General features: G+C 39.7%; 1 protein-coding gene and 1 pseudogene across 2 annotated transcripts in view; one reads left to right on the plus strand and one right to left on the minus strand.

Annotated features, from left to right (window-relative positions):
- The window catches only part of LOC103564667 (zinc finger protein 791-like), a 35,492-nt gene extending 18,435 nt beyond the window's left edge, over positions 1 to 17,057 (plus strand). The window contains exons 1-4 of one of the 2 annotated variants that reach the window (XM_008540555.2): positions 8,054 to 8,147; positions 13,211 to 13,337; positions 13,544 to 13,604; positions 13,981 to 17,057. In XM_008540555.2, the coding sequence (XP_008538777.1) occupies positions 8,145 to 8,147; positions 13,211 to 13,337; positions 13,544 to 13,604; positions 13,981 to 15,190 (1,401 nt within the window). In that variant the 5' untranslated portion in view covers positions 8,054 to 8,144 and the 3' untranslated portion in view covers positions 15,191 to 17,057. Of the gene's footprint in view, positions 1 to 8,053; positions 8,148 to 13,210; positions 13,338 to 13,543; positions 13,605 to 13,980 lie in introns of those variants that run through there. The other variant, XM_008540553.2, reaches the window with a different exon arrangement.
- On the minus strand, positions 848 to 7,671 carry LOC139084033 (large ribosomal subunit protein eL42-like; annotated as a pseudogene).
- Positions 17,058 to 20,969: the final 3,912 nt, after the last annotated feature.

The raw sequence follows: 20,969 nt of genomic DNA on the forward strand, positions 1-20,969 counted from the left end.
TAAAATGACAGTTGATATTACAGACTGTAGTGCAATTGTGTATCAATACAGAGAGGGTTTTCCACTATGGGCAGAGCATTAAATGTACCAGGGTGGTATAATATGAGGAGCTCCACTGACCCACTCCACAGTGAAACTGGTGGAAATTATTTTAAAACAACCATTTAGGGGCCAGTCTCATGATGTAGTGGTTATGTTAGGCACACTCTGCTTCAGCAACCTGGGTTTTCAGGTTCAGATCCCAGGCATGATCTACACCACTGATTAGACACGCTATGGTGGTGACCAATACAAAATAGAGGAAGATTGGCACAGATGTTAGCTCAGAGTGACTCTTCCTCAGCATAAGATAAATAAATTAAAAAACCCAACAAAAACAAAACACAACCATTTAAAGCCTCTGGAAATTGTCCTAAAGACAAACAGCAAATGAACATCTATTCAAGAAAATCAATAGAAATTCTGTGAGAAAGGGGAGACTGTGGTATTAGAATTGTGTCCACTTCCTCTCTGATCTCAGCTCACCAAGTGAACTCTCTAGAGAGCTGCACCCAAAAGCTCTCTCCCTAAGCTTCCAGAACAAGGGCTTTTTCTGTGAATGAGCAGGACTTCAATATTACCCATCCTGCTCTCAGCTACCTGTTGCTGAATTTCAGTGCATCATTGGTTCACATGAAAAGTGGGGACACCCTTCTTGCCCCAGCCCCTCCTCATGGTGCAGAGGCTCTGCTGTGCTCGTGCTGTGCTGAGAATGGCCACTCTTTCCCCAGCTCATGAGGTGGCTGTAACATGAGACAATCAAGAGGACTCTGGCTGCTGTCTCTCCACTGCACTGATCACTCAGCCCCTAGAATGGGATTGTCACCCATTCTTCAGGGGCTTCCTGTTGTCCCCGCCACACTTCCAGAGTGCTGGCACAGAGATATTGCCTGAAAATGGGGGAGAAACCAGCCATAAAACCACAGCTCTTAATTCCTTCCCCAAAGGAATTAACTTGGCCAGCAAAAAATCATGAAAAGTTCAAGTCAAAGGACACTCATAGGAAAGTGGAGAATGAGGTGAAAGGCAATTAGTAGATGTGTGTATTTAATGAAGATACAGCTTGGACTGTAGGCTGAGTAGTTTTCTGGAAAAAAACAGGGAATTAGACTGCTGGAAGGATGTTTCCAAGGGTCAGAACAAGTATCAAACAGGGACTACAGGAAGTATTTCTACAAAGGAGCCAGAATTTCACTGGAGTATTTGGTAGAGCAAGTTATGGCTCCCAGGCATTATTGAAAACAGTAGAGCAATCAGCCAGCAGTTAATCTAGTTTAACCATGGAGTGTATCCATGAAAGAGGAAGAGAGCCCTCCAATGCCACTGTCTCATGACAGTAGATCTGCACAATGCCATGACAATTCTAGGAGCTATATCAGAGGCTTCACTGTGTGGAGGACATAGACTTAAGTAAAGTGTTCCATCCAGTTCCTGAACAAATAAATAAGCTAATAAAAATAAAAAGTCCTGGTAGGAAGGGGATCAGTAACCAGAGTTGCTACAACATTTTATCGGAAATGTCTGGTTAAAAATATGAGACATGCAAAGGTAAAAGAAATTAGGAAACATACACTGGGAAAAAGAGTGAAAAGTCACTTACAGGAAACCCCAGGAAAAATTAGCAAGTTATGTCTCAGTAGAGGAAAGGGAGATTGGAAGGCAGTGGGCTAACACATTGAAAGTGAACGAAGAAAAAAATCTGTCAACCAAGAATCCTATATTCACCAAAAGTATCTTGTAAAATATAAAGATGAAATAAAGACTTTCCCAGGTAAACAAAAACTGAGAAAATGTGTTAATAGCCAACTGCCTTATAAGATTACTGAAGGATCTTCATGTTGAAAGCAAGTGACCCAGGATGGTAATTGCTAACAACATAAAGAAACAAAAACACCAGTATATTATGTAAATATGAAAGACAGAATAATTATCTATTTTCTCTTTTTTTCTTTTAGCTGATATCAAAAGAAATGTGAAGTTCTATGTTTTTAATGTGCTGTTGTGCTTATTCTGTAGAAATATAATATATGTGTAATTTGTTTCTCATTAAAAGCACAAAGTTCTTGGGTGGAAGCAAAACTGTTGGGTGAAGGAAGTGACTACAGATCATAAAGAAATAGGTGTAACAAGATACCCTGGTTATATCATTAATAGATAGAATCTGCATAACAATAATACCACAAAAATGACAAAAGGGAATAGAGCTATATATGAGTAAAAATTCCATGTATCACTGGATTAACCTAGCATGAATTTGAAGTTTCTTCTTGTATATTAAGATGTATGTGTTAAATAGTACAGCAACTCCTAAAAAACACTTCAAATATAATGAAATCATTTAAAAATTAAAGTGCTATATTATTCAATCTATATGTATTTATATTATTCAATTATTCAACATATTCAATTAATACAATAGAAAGCCATAAAGGAGGACAAGAGAACTATCTATAACACGAGAATTGTAATTGTAGAAAACAAAAAGTAAAATGACAGGTGTAATTGCAACTGTGTCAGTAATACTATATGTGAATGGATTACGTTATCCAAACAGGAGGAAGGGATTGTCACCTCAGAGTAAAAAATTAAATAAAGCCATGATCTAAACATGCGCTATGAACAGGAAACACACTTTAGATTCAAAGATACCAACAGATTGAAAGTAAAAGCTCTAGAAAAATACGTCTGTAAACAGCACCCACAAGATAGCCGGAGAAATGATACAAATTTCTAGAAAAATAGACTTTAAAACAAAAACTATCACTAGAGATAATGAGAAACATTATATCCTACCTGAAGGGTCAAAGTTTATGGCCTGAATCTAAAACAATACAAAGAAATGAATTTATAGCCATGAAGGCCTATACTAACCAAAAAGAGAGATCTCAAATAAATAACATGAACTTTCCCCTTCACAGGCTTAAAAAGATGAGGTACCAAACCCAAAGCAAGGAGAAAAGGAAACAATATAAATTAGAACAGAAATTAATGAGATGTGGAATAGAAAAAACAGAGAAAACCAGTGAAAGCAAAAGTGAATTCTATGGAGGGATTAACAAAATTGACAAATCTTCGCCCACACTGACCTACAGAAAATGGGGACGATTCAAATTAATACAATCAGAAAGAAAGAGGGATATTACTGACATTACTAAAATAAAAAAATATTATAAAAGAATTGAAAGATTACTTAATACTGATTCTTCACACACACTTTTTTTTTATTGAGTTAATGATAGGTTACAATCTTGTGTGATTTCAGTTGTACATTAATGTTTGTCATTCGTGTTGTAGGTGCACCACTTCACCCTTTGTGCCCACCCCCCTCCCACCTTCCCCCTGGTACTTCACATACTCTTTTAAAAATTAGAATGGAGAGAATACTTCACTCTCATTTTGTGAGGCCAGTACAACAATTACCAGCAAATCCAATCCAGCAATATAAAGAATCATACACCATGACCAAGTGGGATTTATTCCAAGAAGGAAAATTTGGGTTAACATGTAAAAATCCAGTTTTGAAATAAAGGATACCAATAGAGTAAAAATAAAAAATGGCAAGATCATTTCAATAGACTCAGGGAAAATAATTGACAAAATCCAGTACCCTTTCATGATTAAAACACTCAGATTACGAGGAGTAGAAGGAAATTTCCTAACACCATAATGATTGTCTAAGAAAGCTCACAGCTAATGTTACATTTAATTGTAAAAGAGTGAATGCCTTCGCCTGAAGATAAGGAATCAAAGAAGGATGTCTGCTCTTGCACATCCATTCTAGAATGTACTGGAATTTTAACCAGAACCATTATGCAAGAAGAGGAAATAAAATCCATAAAGATAGTTTTACATCTTTCTAACCAATCTTTATTTCCAGCTGAGATATCTTATTTTTAGAAAACTCAAGGGAATCCACTAAAAAACTTATTAGAACTGATAATTAAAGTCAGCAAAATGGTAGGATACAAGATCAAAATATAAAAGTCAATTGTATTTCTATACACTTGCAATGAACAATCTGATAATGAAATTTAGAAACACATTGACAAAATCAAAAGGAATATAATACTTAGGAATAAATTTAGCAAATAAGTATAAAATAAATACTCAGAAAACTGCAAAATATGGTCAAAAGAAATAAAAGATATATAAATAAATGGGAAACATCTCAATTTCAGGAATCAGAAAAATTAACATTGTTGAAATGGCACTATTCCCCAAATTATCTGAGATTCAGCACACACCTGTCGTGATCCCAGGTTATGTCTTTATACAAATTGGCAAGCTCTTTCCTAAAATTAATGTGGAATTGCCAGGAAACCATAGCAATCTTGAAAAACAGTAAAAATAATAGCCACAGCAATCTTGAAAAAGAAAAATGAAATGGTAGGACTAACATTTCCTGATTTCAAACTTTGTAACATGTAATGGTCATCAAGAGTGTGTGGTACTGACGCAAAGATGTATATACAGGTCTATGGGAAAGATTGACATTTGAGAAACAAACCCACACATCTGTGGTCAACTGATATTTGAAAAAGTGCCAATTATGGGGCAAGAATATTCTTTGCATATATTGACAATGGGCCAACTGGATAGCCATATGCAAAAGAAAGAGGTTTAATCCTTATGTGACACCACATACAATAATTTACCGGAAAGGATAAAGACCTAAACATAAGAGTAAACACACTTAGATAAAACATAGGAAAAAATTCCTGACCTTGGAATTGTCAAAGAATTGTTAAATAAGGCACCAAGAGCAAAACTGGAAAAAGAAATAGGTAATTTGGACTTCATCAAATTAATGACACTTGGACTTGAAAGAACACTATCAGGAGAGTGAAAACACCCTTTGGAGCCCTTGTGCACTATTGCTGTGAATATAAAATTATGTTGATGGCATGAAATGCAACATGGTGGTTCTTCCAAAAAATGACAAACTGAGTTACCATCTGAACTAGCAATTCTACTTCTAGGAATTGAAATAGAATTAAAAGCAGGGACTTAGATACGTGTCAACTCATGTTTATATTAGCTTTATTCAAAAGAGCCAAAAGCTGGAAGTAACCCAAGCGCCCATGAGCAGATGAATGGATCAAAAAAATTTGGCACATACGTACAATGGTGTATTATCCAGCTTGAGAAAGCACATTCTGACATGTGCTTTTTAACTATACACTTAAAAAATTGTGAAAATGTGAATTTTATGACGTGTATATTACCACAATTGAAAGTAAACTTTTTAAGGCAAGAAAGTAAAAACACAACCCACAGAATGGAAGAAAATTTTGCAAATCATGTATCTGATAAGGAACTTGTATCGAAAATATCTAATGACCTCTTGAAACTTAATTATAAAAAGTCAAATAAAAATATAAAAATGGCAAAACATCTGAACACTGTTTTCAAAGGAAGATAGACAGATGGTCAAGAGTATATGAAAAGATGCTGGACTAGTCATCAATGAAATGCAAATCATAACTCCGTTGAGATACCACTTCATAACCGCTGGGATGGCGAGAGTCATGCAATGAGGTAATAACGAGTTTTACTGAGGATATATTTAGAAATTTGAACTCTCATATGTGGGTGGTGTGAATATAAAGTGATATAGTCACTGTGGAAAAAGGTCTGGGAGTTCCTTAAATATAAAACCTAAAATTACCATATAACCCATCAAATTCCACTCCTCGGTCCTTAGTTACTTTTTGTGTGTGTGTGTGTAGTGAGAACACTTCATTCTTTTTTAAAGATGGGCACCTGGGCTAACATCTGTTGCCAATCTTCTTTCTTCTTCTTCTTCTCCCCAAAGCCCCCCCAGTACATAGTTGTATATTCTAGTTGTAGGTCCTTCTGGTTGTGCTGTGTGGAACACCGTCCCACCGTGGCCTGATGAACTGTGCCATGTCTGCACCCAGGATCTGAACCAGCAAAACCCTGGGCCACCGAAGTGGAGCACGCGAGCTTAACCACTTGGCCACGGGGCCGACCCAGAACACTTCATTCTGTCTCTCAAGTATAAATATTGTATATGGATATCAAATCATGTTGTAGTCTTTAAATATATGCAACTATGTTAGTCAGTTATACCTCAGTAAAACTCGGGTGCAAAGGCAGAGTTTTCTGGTGCATCCCATATTTTCATAAGGATTTATTGCTTTTCTTCTATCACTGAAAATAGGGATCAGTTCCCTTAGATTTGGATATTATAGCAGTTAACATTTGAAAGATCTCTAGAAACACAGGCAAAGACTGATCTAAAATAAATTTCTTTACAGTGTAAAATGTTCACCTGAGACTTTAATGAGCACATGTGACACCCTGTGGTTACACTGAGAAGAGTCCTTGCTCCCAGACTAGGGCTGTGGGATGCAAACTTCCCACCAGAGCCAAGAGCTCTGGGATTCTTTATGTTGAGTACCACATGAGTGGGGTGGGGAGGGATGGGCGGAAGGCTCATCACTAGCAAGGATCACAGATTGAAACAGAGCCTGACTCTTTATTACAGATGGTGAGGTCACAGTTAAGTGTCTGCATTTCTAAACAAGGGTCACAGTTCCTTGATTGGCCTGGCAGTGTTATGCCAAGACTTTGATCCCTAGAGGACATAAGATCCTCTTGTTTCAGTGTGACCTGGCCTGGGCCCCCTCACAGTTTGTACTTGCTGTTTTGGGTTGTTTTTTTTTTTTTTTTTTTTGAAATAAACATAACCTCAAAATTTTATTGTCTTCATAATAAAAGATGAATCTTAGAACTTGGCCCTTTCTGTTCTTATCTCCTCCCAGTTCAAAACGCTTGCGTCTCTTGGTAGCCAGCATTCTTTAGATCTGCACTTGGGCTCAACACATTCAAGGCTCAGCACAAGCTTCTTTGTAGTTGTGGGGGATCAGAACTGGCCCCAAAATGTGTCTTTTTGGCTTGATTATTTTTAAGGAAAAGAGACTCTGAAAGAAATTTTGTCCTCCCCTCTAATTGCCTAAAAGAATTTAAGATAGTTCCTTCCTGGGACAGGCCCTTCTATGACTATATGTAATTCTAGGTGTGGAAGACAGAAAGACATCTAGCAAAGGCCGTTTTATCAAAAGATGTCTTTTGGGTCCATTGTCTATAGATGGCCCAGCAAAAACTTGTGTAACATTTGCATTTCCGTCTCCATGTAAATTGCCTTTCTCTTCTTTGAAGCCCTAAACCACTACTCCCACCGCCTGCCTTTGTCTTTAGTTGAAGATGGTGTTTAAAGTGGTGACTTCTGCCATTCTGGCGAGTTACTCAGTTTTCCTAGGTTTCTCCCATGTATACATGTTATTAAACTTTGTTTTATTAAAAACAAAACAAAAAACAAAACACTAGTTTATTTTCTCCCATTATTCTGCTTCATGTCAATTTAATTCCTAGACCAGCCAGAAAGACCTAGAGGGTAGAGGAATTGTCCTCCCCTACATAGTTTTAGCTTTTTTCTGAAAAGATCAGATTAGTGTGCCCACCATAACCTCTCTCCTTCCTGATATAACAGCACTTTCCCTGGGCAAACAGAGTTTCCTTGCCCTTCTTGTACTGTGTCAGTTTGTGGGGTTGGTGCTGGCCACGTTACTTAGACAAAGTCCAGCAGATTTTAGGAATGTTGACCATGCTTGCAAGAGTGCCCTCAGCACTGAAGGAAGCTTACTTGCTCCGTTTGGAAACTCGGTCAGGAATTCCCTGAGCACACCTGTGCCCACGTGTTCACAAAGGGTTGGGTCAAAACCATAAAGGCAGCCCCAGGTCAGGAAAAAAGTTCTGTTTAAATGCCAACGTCCAGGTGAGTCAGATTCCAGCCAGCAGCCTAGGCTGACTCCGCTGAGCCCTGCAGCCTCCTGCCCACTGTCACTCAGGCACAAAGTGGTGGGGTGTTCTGGACTGTCTAATGAGAGGAGTTGCTGGGGCAGGTGCGCTGGGCAAAAAACCATGCTTGCATGGACTTCTGGTCTCCCTCCCAACTCTAGTTCATGGATCAGCTACATTTAATAGTCCCTGGTGGCTATGAGGCACCCTCTGTCGTGCTGTGATCTGCACTGGCTGTGGGGGTCATAGGAACGACTCAGGGGGACCCAGGAGACCTAGAAATGGTGACTGTGACACCCCGGGATGAGGAGATGGGGAGGAGGGGCTGGTCGGAAGCGGCGGTGGTGGGATCCAGCCTCTAGATGGTCATGTCCTGACCCTGCAGACCTGAGTCCCCTGTGGTGCTGCTTGACCCTGAGTCCCCTCAGGCCAACAGCATGTGGACAGAGCTTGCAGCAGGGACCAAGGGCTTTCTGTCCATCATTGTGTACAGGGCAACTTCAACCCCACAGCCACTCTGGGCAGCTCTCTGCCTGCAGCCACATGTCTCCCCAGATTGTACGGAGACCACAGGGAGGGTCATCAGGGAATCATGACTCGGCCTCTGGCGTATGTGTGTAGGAGGAGCTGTGGTCTGTGGGGTCTCCAGTTCCTCCCTTCTCCCCAGGGAACACCCCTTTTTCCTGAGTTTTCTAAATATTTTGGGAGCAGGGTGTCAAATCCACATTCCTGTTCCTCCAGCCTAGCTCTTCCTGGTGATGCAGGGTTGGGGGGCCGAGGAGTCGAAAGAAGGATTTCTTGGACTCTGAATGTCTGGTGGTAGTGCTGTTTTATTCGGAGAATAGCATGGAGTAGCACGGGGACAGGACCCATGGGCAGTAAGAGCTGCAGTGGGTTGAGGGTAGGGCTAAATTTATAAGGCATAGATATGTGAGTTATTTGTCTGCAAGACAAAGGAAAGATCCTGTAAAGAATTGTTAAAATGCTATCAGTGCAGGTGGAGTCTGGTTATCAGGTGGTCCTATAACTTTGGATACTAATCAGGTCGAATCAGGTCAGGACATCCTATGCTTCCCAGAGGATGAGGAGGAGGATATAGATCGGTATGTAGGGCAGGACGCCTTGGCCTTCTCTCCCTGGGGCATCCTTGATGCTCATCACTGGGACTGGCAATAAATTCCTAAATTTATTTCCAACTTCCCGTCTGATTCACAGCATCCTTATCAAATATTTGTCCTCCATGGTGCATCAAACAAACCCAGTATTTTAACTGTTTATTATTATTCTCCAGCGCCATGGATGGCTCTTTTTTAAAGATTATGTTTGTGGATATTTTACCTGTGAGGAAAGAAAATAACCACCTGGAACTAAGTTGGATGAAATCCTTGTGCCTCTTCCCCCAGAATCATTCTGGGCACAGACACCCTATGGGAAGTCCTTTGGGTGAAGTTTTCTCTTGAGAAATTTTCCTGTATGATCTGTCCTGTCAGTCTTGGCCCTCCCTGGGTTTGTGACCTTGAAAAGATTTATTCACTTTAAGTCTCTGTTTTTCAATAAGCATAAGTAAATTTAATCAATAGAGCATGGAAGACAATATAAAATAGTTCCAAGCAGGCAACAAAGAGGTGAATTTCAGAAAAAATAAAATATTCCTGTGTTACATTCCATTTGTTAAGAATATGTATTTCACTCTTTCTTCCCCTGAACGTCTGTAGGTCTGTTCTTTTGATGTTTTCAAATGAAATTCCAGGGCTTAGACGTGCAGACCACAAGTGTTCAAGTGTGATTTCTTACCATGGAAATAATAATTAACTGGAATCTTTTTTTTCTAGAAGGAATAGATATTTGAAGTTTTCTAGTTGAGCTTGTAGAAGTGCCTAATAATATTCTTCTCTATTTTCCATGGAAAGGCTGTCATTGACCCAAGCTAAGGCCCCCTTGAGCCTGCAGAGGGAAGGCCTTGCATGCCCAGCTGTTCTTCCTGGGGAGCCTCCCCCTGCAGGTGTCCTACTGATCACACCCCCATGCAAGGAGCCTTTATCCTGAGAGGAGCTGCAGAGCCCTGGAAAGCTGGGGGCGCACGTGCTCATGGAGTGGAGAGTGACGCCTTTTCTGAGGCTGTGGTTGTGGTTCCTTAGGCCTGGACATTTTAATGTTATGTTTGAGTTTTGCACCCACACTGTAGGTGCACTGGGAGTGTAATCTGTGCACAGTGAGAAAGTCTGTGAAGATCAGGTGTTGTGTCCTGTGGACAAAGGGTTCATGAATTTGGAGTTCATGTGGGTCAGCAGCTTAGACTGAATCCGGCTGAGAGTTTCCTCACTTGTGAGGATGGGAGCCTGGGGGAGGCAGTGCTTCCATGCTCACAGGAGAGGGAGGGTGTGTGGGGCTCCAGAGTGCATTCCTGTGGCTGCTCAGGGGTCCCCACCCTCCTCCACCAAGCCAAAGCACTGTAGGGATTATACCTCAACTGGGAGTGCTTAGACTCTAAATTTGGGAATATGGTCACTTTCTGAAAGTGAGTTTTCCTTCTGAACTGCAGGCAAGCAGGCTGCTTCTGTGGGGTGATTCGAGTATTTGTGTTTCTGTCCTTGGATTCCTTTATCCGTTGAAGATTGCAGCCCCTTGATTCTAGTCTCCATTTGCATTTTAGATTTTAAAGTGTAAATTGATTGAGAGACACATGAGTAAGGCAAAAAAATTGCAGAACCAAATAGAGTTTTTCTTTCAAATACCCGAGAGATCCTTGAGATAGGAGATGGGTTTGTTTGTTTTTTTAAAGTTTCAGGTGCATTTTCCAATTTTCCAGTTTTCCCAACACCATTTATTGAAGAGACTTTCCTTTCTGCATTGTATGTTCTTAGCACCTTTGTTGAAGATTAGTGTGTAGTTGTGTGGTTTTATTTCTGAGCTTTCAGTTCTGTTCCATTGATCTGTGTGTCTGTTTTTGTACAGTACCGTGCTGTTTTGATTCCCGTAGCTTTGTGGTACATTTTGAAGTCAGGGATGGTGATGCCTCCAGCTTTATCCTTTTTTTTCAGGATTGCTTTAGCTATTCAGGGTCTTTAGTTGCCCCATGTGAATTTTAGGATTCTTTGCTCTATATCCGTGAAGAATGTCATTGGGATTCTGATGGGGATCGCATTGGATCTGTAGATTGCTTGGGTAGTATGGACATTTTAACTTTGGTTATTCTTCCAATCCATGTGCGTGGAATATCTTTCCATTTCTTTATGTCAAAAAGACATCATCAGTTTATTTCAGTAATGTCTTACAGTTTTCATTGTATAGGTCTTTCACCTCCTTGGTTAAGTTTATTCCTAGGTATTTTATTCTTTCTGTTGTGATTGCAAATGGGATTGTATTCCTGAGTTCTCTTTCTGTCAGTTCATTATTAGAATATAGAAATGCAACTGATTATTGTAAGTTGATTTTGTACCCTGCAACTTTACTGTAGTTGATTATTTCTAATAGTTTTCTGATGGATTCTTTAGGGTTTTCTGTAAATAAAATTATATCATCTGCAAACAGTGAGTTTCACTTCTTCATTTCTTATTTGGATTCCTTTTGTTCCTTTTTCTTGCCTAATTGCTCTGGTCAAAACCTCTAGTACTATGTTGAATAAGAATGTGGAGAGTGGGCACGCTTGTCTCGTTCTGTTCTCAGAGGGATGGCATTCAGTTTCTCCCCATTCAGTATGAAGTTGGCTGTGGGTTTGTCATATATGGTCTTTATTATTTTGAGGTACTTTCCTTCTCAATTTTGTTAAGAGTTTTTATCATAAATGCTGTTGGATCTTCTCAGATGCTTTCTCTGCATCTATTGAGATGATCATGTGATTTTTATTCCTCATTTTGTTAATGTAGTGTATCACATTGATTGATTTGTGGATGTTGAACCATCCTTGCGTCCCTGGTGTAAATCCCACTGGATCATGGTGTATGATCTTTTTGATGTATTGCTGTATTCAGTTTGCCAATATTTTGTTGAAGAAGGTTGTCCTAGCTTCATGGATACTGTGTTCTGTCTTTTTTGTTCTCTTTGTCTTTGCATTAAACTCTGGTGAAATGGATTTTTGTTTAGTACAGTCCTTGTTAAGAACAGAATATCTGGGGCATATTTCAAAATGCCCTTTTTTTTCTCCTCCCTAATTTTGGAGACACTGGTTTTCCCTACGACCTCAAGGCTCTGATGGATGTAAGAAGAGTTGTTCACTTCATTTGTTTGTTTTCTTCTTGTGAGGTCAAAAATGAGAGCTGCTTTGTTCCTTAACTGTGGGATCACATGTTGGCAGGACATCATCTAGAGTGGCTGGTCAGGAAACACTTCCTCTTGAAGTTAGAGAATGGAGATTTTCATTCTTTTGGAGAAAAGCACTCTTAACCCTTCACATAATTTTTAATCTTGGGCAAATTTACCATCCAGCCATTGTGGACTTCAATGAACTCCCTTGCACTTTGCTCCTCTTAACCTGTTCCTCAGGGACAGCAAGGCCCAGGGTACACTGTGGCTTTTGACAAGAAAGAACTCTTGCTGCACATTCTTATCTCACTATGTGTCCTAAACATTGGCAGGAAGTAACCTTGAGGCACATGAGTATGGGGATTTTATGGTGTAACTTGTCACGCCTTTTTCTTTGTGTCTGAGCTCTAAGATCCAAATAATTTTCTGGCCCCATCAAATCATGTAGAGAGAGACAGAAAGAACTGAGTCTGTGATAAATATTACACAAGTTAAAAGCAATGCTTCCCAATAAGAATATTTACGTTCAACCAGCTCCATCTGATTATTTGTAATGGCCTGGAGTACTTTAGGACAATGTGGCCAGCTGGGCTTTGTTAGACATTTGATTTCTACAGGCCTCCTGGACTCTCTGTTTGGTGATGGGACTAGACAAAGGAGCTTCCAGTTCTTTGCTATGTTTTTATCCATTGAAACCTCATGCAGATTTGACCCTCTGTCTCATGGAGTTCTATAACTCATGGGTAATAAGGAAGAAGGTGAAAGAATTTTTCTCGTAAGGAATCATTGGTCTTAAAATGATAATATTTGTTTCATTTGTATGGCATTTCTGTCCTTTCTCATGATGCTCTGGACCCTACCATTAGAGAGAAATATGATGTAATGTGATCACAGTAGAAATGTCCAAACAATTTCCATGTGTTCATGATGCTGCTCAATTGATGAGGAAGTGTGTACAGAAAAACAGTAAGTTTTTGATGATCACATCATAGAATAAATGTTTGGAGAAGACAGAATCATATGTAACTTTCATACAAAGGGAGTATGGATGTCGAGTGCTGTCAGTCTTATGCATCCTACTGTACACATATTTGTGATGTTTTAGGACTTAGTGGCTGTTGAGGACGTGGCTGTGAACTTCACCCCAGAGGAGTGGGCTTTACTGGATCCTTCACAGAAGAAACTCTACATAGATGTGATGTGGGAAACTTTCTGGAACCTGGTATCAATAGGTAAGAATGAGGATATTCCTTCACTTCTTCAATTAGAGAAAAAGTGTTTCCTGCCTGTCAGTGTTATTCCAAAATGGAGAATGTACAAAGGGGGGTATGTTGGTAAATAAACTAGAAATGGTCACAGCTCATCATGTGCTTAGAATCTAAAAATTTTTCTGTAATTTCTAATACTTTGTAATCAACTTTCTGGGTCTGCATTTCAGGAAAAACATGGGAAGATCATGATGCTGAAGATCAGGACAAAGACCAGGAGAGAGAACTAAGGTGAGTCACACAATAGAAAGCAGTGTCTCATGTGAGAATCCTGGTGTGTTACAAAATTTTCAAAGGAAGTAAACAAATAAAACTTTTGTTTCAAATTTAGATGTTCTTAGAAAATTTTCACCAAATATGCTTTCTGCAATGTGAAGTAGAGTTTCAGTTTTTGCAAAATAGTTCACTTGGAAACAGTATTAATAAACCCTATGTATGACTATCACTATTGTGATAACAGCAAGTATAAAGTCCTCTTGCACAGCGTTTAGTATATTCAATTTCAGAGAATTCAGACAGGCAGAAAACAGACTTTTCCTATAAATCATAAAAACTATAAAATCATTAGTAAAGAAATCATTCATAATGTGCTTCTCTTTTTTTACAGAAGTGATGCGGTAGGGGGTCTCTATGAAAGTGAAGAGGGTAGTCAGTGTGCAGAAAACTTCAGTGTTGTTCCAAATCCCAATCTGAATGAGAAAACTGCTGGAGCTGAACTATACAAATGCAGTGCATGTGGACAAGTCTTCATGCATCATTCATTCCTTTATAGGCACATTATATGTCACAGTGAACAGAAAACATATGCCTATCAAAAATATGGAGAGAAGCCATATAAATGTAAGGAATGTGGGAAAGGCTTCACTTTTCCCAGTCTTCTTCAAATACATGAACGAACTCATACTGGAGAGAAACCCTATGAATGTAAAGAATGCAGTAAAGCATTCACTTTTTACAGTTCTCTTCGAGTACATGAAAGAAGTCATACTGGAGAGAAACCTTATGAATGTAAAAGATGCAGTAAAGCATTCAATTCTTCCAGTTTTCTTCGAATACATGAAAGAAATCACACTGGAGAGAAACCCTATGTATGTAAAGAATGCGGTAAAGCATTCACTTCTTCCAGTTCTCTTCGAAAACATGAAAGAATTCATACTGGAGAGAAACCCTATGAATGTATGGAGTGTGGGAAAGCCTTTGTAGCTCCTTATAAGCTTCGCTCACACATGATCTTTCACACCGGAGATGGACCTTATAAATGTAAGGAATGTGAACAAGCATTCATTTCTCTCTGGTCACTTCAAAGACATGAGAGAACTCATACTGGAGAGAGACCATATGAATGTAAAGAATGCAGGAAGGCGTTTAGTCGTACCAGCATTCTTCGGATTCATGAAAGACGTCATACTGGAGAGAAACCCTATGGTTGTAGAATGTGCAGTAAAGCATTCACTTCTTCCAGTTCTCTTCAACTACATGAAAGAATTCATACGGGAGAGAAACCCTATGAATGTAAGGAATGTGGGAAAGCCTTTGTAGCTTCATATAGGCTTCGATCACACATGATCTTTCACACCGGAGATGGACCTTATAAATGTAAGGAATGTGAACAAGCATTCATTTCTCCCAGTGCATTTCAAAGACATGAAAGGAGTCACACTGGAGAGAAACCATTTGAATGTAAAGAATGTAGTAAAGCATTCAGTCGTACCAGTTTTCTTCGAAAACATGAAAAAATTCACACTAGAGAGAAAGCCTATGAATGTAAAGAATCCTGGAAAGCCTTCAGTTCTCATCAAAGTTTTCCATTTACATAAATGAAATCATAGTGGAGAGTACATTTATGAATGTAAAAAATGTAGTAAAGCATTTAGTTTTCCAAGTTCTCTTCGAAGACATGTAAGAACCCATAGTGAAGAGAAACCCTATGCATGTCAGGAAAGTGGGTAAGCCTTTATTTCTCATGCTAACTTTTGAGGATATGGGAGAATTTACACTAGAGGAAAAACCATATAAATGTAAAAGGTGTGGGAAAGTCTTTTGTCATCCCATTTCTTTCTGAAGGCATAAAAGGACTCACTGGATAAAACTGCTTGAAAGTCAGCAGTGTGGGAAATGCTTCAATAGGCCTTCGTTCCTCTGTGTGAAACTCCCACCAAAAAGAAATGTAAACGTGAGTAATAAGAGAAAGTTTGATGGAAATTAATTTGTGTATAATGTTCTAGAAAACTTTCAAAATGAAAGAGTTGTTATAAAAGTTGTAAATATATTGTTTACCAAGCCTCTTTCTTAAAGTGCAACATTGGATTGTGGATTTCTATTAATTACTTTCAGAACTGAATATTGAAGTGAGATAATTCTGAAAGGCATTCTTTATAAATGGTACAGAAGCATACTAGGTAGTTCCTTTTCCTTAAATCAGTTAATAGTATTTTCTTTTTAATTTTTTGTAATGTTTTAATTGTTCTGTGTTAAGGGGCCATTGGAAAATGACAGTTTGTGTTTGTTGGGAATTTTTTACTGGCCTTGTATTGCAGTTCCTGGATATGCCTCATCCATTGTATATATCGTTCTTTTCTTAGAGAAAGCTCCTTTTGGGGGAGGGTTATAGGAGCCTGTTTTTATTTTTCATGCTATTAAACCGTTGGAAAAAATTTTTATTTATGGCAAGTTTATCAAAGAGCATACTTTCCAGTGAATTATTTTCATATTTGGGCCTTTGCTGTTTGTCCTTCCTTCTGCCTGGTATTTGGTGAATAGACCTTGAGTTAAGTAGAGGCCTGTGAGAGGGCAACAAAATCTAGAGCTGGACGCATCACCCTTGTGTTGGGTTATGTCAACGAGGGTAATATGAAGAACTAGAACTTTAAGAATCCATCCCCTTTATGGTTCCTTGTTGGAATTCCCCAATAGCCTCACTTTCGTAACATTTGGAAGGCAGAGGCAGACAAGGCAGTAGTCAGATTTTGGAGCCACCATACAGGGAGAGAGAGAGTTGCATAGGAGCTTCAAGGAAACCATCTTCCAGCTTATTTTCTGGATTCTTTGCCCTGTTAGTCAAGAGTATATTGAAAACCATCACCAACTGTTTGGATTCCATTTTCTTAGCGGTGTATTTTCCATTGATGTTTTCACAAGTTTCACATCAAAGATCCATTAGTGTTAGGATTTTTCTGTAAGGCTTCTTGTGTCCACCAGGAAACCAATCCAGACCTTTGTGGTTAGGAGTCTTCTCTGACTCTCCTCTTCTCTAGATGATATCTGAATAAGGTCTAATGTGTATAGGAGACACCTTATGCTGTTAGTAGAGCTAGTGAGCATGTTTCCCTGATTCAATATGACATCTACAATGGGGCAGTCAAAAGAAGGACATGGGAGTTCGTTTCTCTGCTGCATCGTGCAGCGGCTGCCTTGCCCAGTTCTTCCATGTGAGAACGTCACCTTGCTTATGTCAGGAAGACTGTGTTTCCTGTTACTTATAGCCGAACATATTCCTTCAATATGTTTTCAATAATATTTGATTGTATGTCATTAAAACTATGTGCATTTCTTTGTGAAATGAATGCTTCTGTAGTTGTTTCATTGATGTATTTTATCAACTGTTCTAATCGATCATGTGCTAATAAATATAATTGTGGTTTTAATTTCCTCAGAGAATATATTAAAATCCGTTTTAATTATGGATTTTCAGATATACTTTGCAATTTTCTTTATTCATTGAACATTATGAGTCAATTTTGTCATGTGCATACAAATTCAGGTATTTTTTCCTCAAACTTTATTTTTTATTCTTTTATAGTTACAATTTTTATCACAAAACTAATTTCTCATTCGTTCTTAACCCACAACATAAAATCATGGCTTTTTCAGTGCCCTCTTGGCCAGTGACCTGCAGGATTGCACTTGTAGTCAAAGAGAGGGGTGTAAGGAATTCTAGTAAGAAGGACACAGACCGTAGAGGACGGTGAGCTGCAACAGTAACGTGGTGCTCACAAGATTATGGCCTGAGTTTGTGGATTTGACTGCTATTCAAGGAGGCAGGTCACGTTCTGTATTGAATGATGTGAGGAGGTAAACTTAATTCTATCTTCAGTAAATATTTTATTTTTGTTAAACCTAATTATTGTTCTCGAGAAGGCAATACCAGTGTAGTGGAGCTAAAGTTTATTTGTAAGAAGTTCCAGTCAGTCATTTTAATAAGAAGGGAATATTAATCAATTTTGATTTAGAATTTTCTCTTTTACCATTTTTACTGGTATGGTTACAAAATACTGTCAGTTCTGTCTTAGTGACTGTACCATTGATGGAGGTGAGGGACATTTTTCTCCTCAGCAGGAGAAGACTTGGCCTTACAGTGCATGCAGGTCGTTCCTGGTCCTCTGGGACAGCTTTTGCCTTTCCTATTAATATCAATCCGCTGATGTGTTTCCTATGATGTATTAGACACTGTTTACCATAATGTACCTTAGTTAAAATACATAAATTCATTTCTTAGTATACTGCATAGTATTATTATTATCTCCTTTATGACTCAACTGAGGCCTTTGAGTTTAGGTAAATTGGGAGACAGTGCAAACCCAGCAAGGGAGAGAGACAGGACCACTGTGCCAGTCCAGCCTTTCTTTTCTCAGAGACTGTGCTCTGGATGCTGGTGTTTCAGCATCACTCATATGCCATGCACTTTAAAGTCAGTGTACCCTATTTAGCAGAAATAAGGCATGATGGGATTTGGATATAGCAGCATGAAACAAACAAGTTCTTACAGTCGTGGTGCTTATATGTTGTGGGAAAAGAGAGATGATTAATGAATGGTAAAGCTTTGTCTGATAAGATGGAAATAAGAACTTTGAAGGGAAGTAAAAAATAACATTGTATTCTGTGAATAGAGTGATGTCTATTTGAGTCCACCGTGATCCCCAGTGGAAACACCAAAAAAACCTGTGGGTGTTTAGAGGCAATTGTCCAAGCAATAATTGAGGTGAGCTGCAGAGAGAGGGAATCATTTTGAGTAATATCCGAATGGAGTAAAGGGAGAAATGGGAAATAGTGTTGTCTTATCACAGGAGTGGCTGGAAGTCTTTCATTTCACTGATCCACACAGCTCTGTAGCCCATTTTGCCATTCACAGGTTTTATTTCTGTATGCTTAGATAACAACAGTAACAGCTGCAAGGTTTAATAAAGAGCAAAAGAAAGCCTTAATCTTTTCCGTTTTATTTTAGTGTTAACTTACATATTGGAGGGGTTTTGTTCAAATGAACACCACAAGAGTGTTCTTGGAGATGGCATATTTTCTTTTTTTTTTTTTTTTGAGGACGATTAGCCCTGAGCTGACTACTGCCAACCCTCCTCTTTTTTGCTGAGGAAGACTGGCCCTGAGCTAACATCTGTGCCCATCTTCCTCTGCTTTATACATGGGACGCCTACCACAGCATGGCTTTTGCCAAACGGTGCCATGTCTGCACCCGGGATTCGAACCAGTGAACCTGGTCCGCCGAGAAGCAGAACGTACGCACTTAACTGCTGCACCACCGGGCCGGCCCAAGGAGATGGCATATTTTCCATGTTTTGAAGGCAATATTACTATACATTTGTGAGAATTCACAAATACATCTAAAATCTTATATATTCATATAATTAATGGGAAAAATGACTAACAGAATCGCTTTCATATGTTAGGAGAATGTTAAACTCTTTTGATCCCTGATTTTTATGCATTCAGTACTTTCTAGCGCTGTGGGATCTTTCTTAGGAAGAACTGAAAGACTGAGAAGAATCCAGTCCTCAACGGGCTTTTCTGGCAACCCTGTCTTAAATGAGGAAACACCCCCTAGAGTAGCACCTGCCCTCAGCTCAGACTTAACTGGCAGTGAAGTGACAGGGCTCCCAGAATCCAAGTTTAAGTCAGGTTCTGTGGACAGATCCGTAGACATACTGTGGTTCTGAAACAAAAGCTGTCCCCTAAGTGGGACCTATCTGAGGACATCCTCACTCACGTGCATCAGCTTCATTTCTTTCCATTGTCATGCACAGACCATTTCCAGCTCTTTGTTTCCCAACTCAAGCCTACTAGTGTCTGCTTATTTGGAAACAACTTAGAAATTGATATGTCCACTTTGGAAAATGTCCCTCAAACAATGCTGGGGGCCTGTGAGCTGAGAGGGTGACCGACGCAGTGGTAGAACCCATGTCATGGGGACATTCTGTCAGCCACAGCTGTCCCCTGTCACATATTTATCAGATTTGCTCTCTTACACAACACTTAAAATTGACGTTGGGGAAACAAATGGCTCTAGAATTTGTCAAAATAACAGTCACACCATTAGCGTCTCCCTTCCACACGCCCCTCTCCCATAGAGGCTGTAGCAGCCTTCCATTGTGCATACATGAGTCTCTAAACCTCTCACAGTGGACAAAGTTTGCCCAAGGCATGCTTGTGCCAAAATTATTCTCGTCATCCAGTGCTGCACACACAGAAGATGCCGATGGCAACTGACAGAGTCTTTATGTACATGGAGGCTCTTGTAGGGCCTGAGTTGATGGTCCACAGCCAGCTTCCCATTTGCCTTGGGTCATGAGTGCAGGATAACTCAGGCTTGCTAAACAGAAGGCTTATCATTGAAGAGATGGGTTCCTAGAGCAGAGAGCCAAAAATGGCACCTCTGGCGTATCACATCTACAGGAGGGAGTGTGTTCTCCCCTTCTCCGATTGATGTAATATGTGCAGGAGGAGGTGCCCTCCTTTTAGACTCATTGGCACTTCAGGAGTGACTTGGGAGCACATGAATGACCAGGGAGTTCATATACTTTATACACAGCGTGCACCACCACATCCAATGGGGTCCACTGCGGAGTTGTGTTCTTCCCCAGATCAAGCAGGCCAGCCCTGATCACGGATTGGATCAGACTGGTAAGTGAAACTCCAGGTAATCATGCTGGCTATAGAGAATTTCCTGGGCAAAAATCAAACTCATCTGCACATTTTTATAAAAGATTTGTGACCTTTGCCAATGATCTAGCTGTCTCATCTCACCAACAGCAACAACTCCTTATCCAAGGTCACCCCCTTTGGTGTGAAGAACTCTGGGATACCTTGCCTCACATACCCAAGTACAAATCAAAGTCACTCCTTACTCTGCACATGTTACACCTCGGTCTGCAGAGGCTCATTTCCTTGTTCAGGGCTAGAAATTGGCTTAAATTTCTGAGACACATACTGACCCCTCAGACCTGATGGCATTAATCTTGGCCCATGGGCCCCTGTGATATGGAACCATTAAGAGGCCTCTAACCCAAAGGTCTAGGCAGAATTCCAGAGACTTCCCTCCTCTACCCTGTACCACGTAGTGACTGACCAATGCTCCTGATGTGAAAAAAACGTGTCACAGGTAATTTAATCCATACACATTAAGGGCAGGTGGAGGAAGGGGTCCCTACAGCTGATGGCAGGTAGACTTTGTCGGGCTGCTCACCCCCTCTGCTGGGCTGCTTGCTGTGCTCAGACCATGGTAGGACCTTTTATAGACAAATTACTCCTCCTGTCATACATGATCCTCCTGAAGCCAGAATCAAGGACTCACCAAGACAAAATGCTGGG

The sequence above is a fragment of the Equus przewalskii genome, chromosome 6, assembly GCF_037783145.1.
Source record: "Equus przewalskii isolate Varuska chromosome 6, EquPr2, whole genome shotgun sequence".
NCBI lineage: Eukaryota > Metazoa > Chordata > Mammalia > Perissodactyla > Equidae > Equus > Equus przewalskii.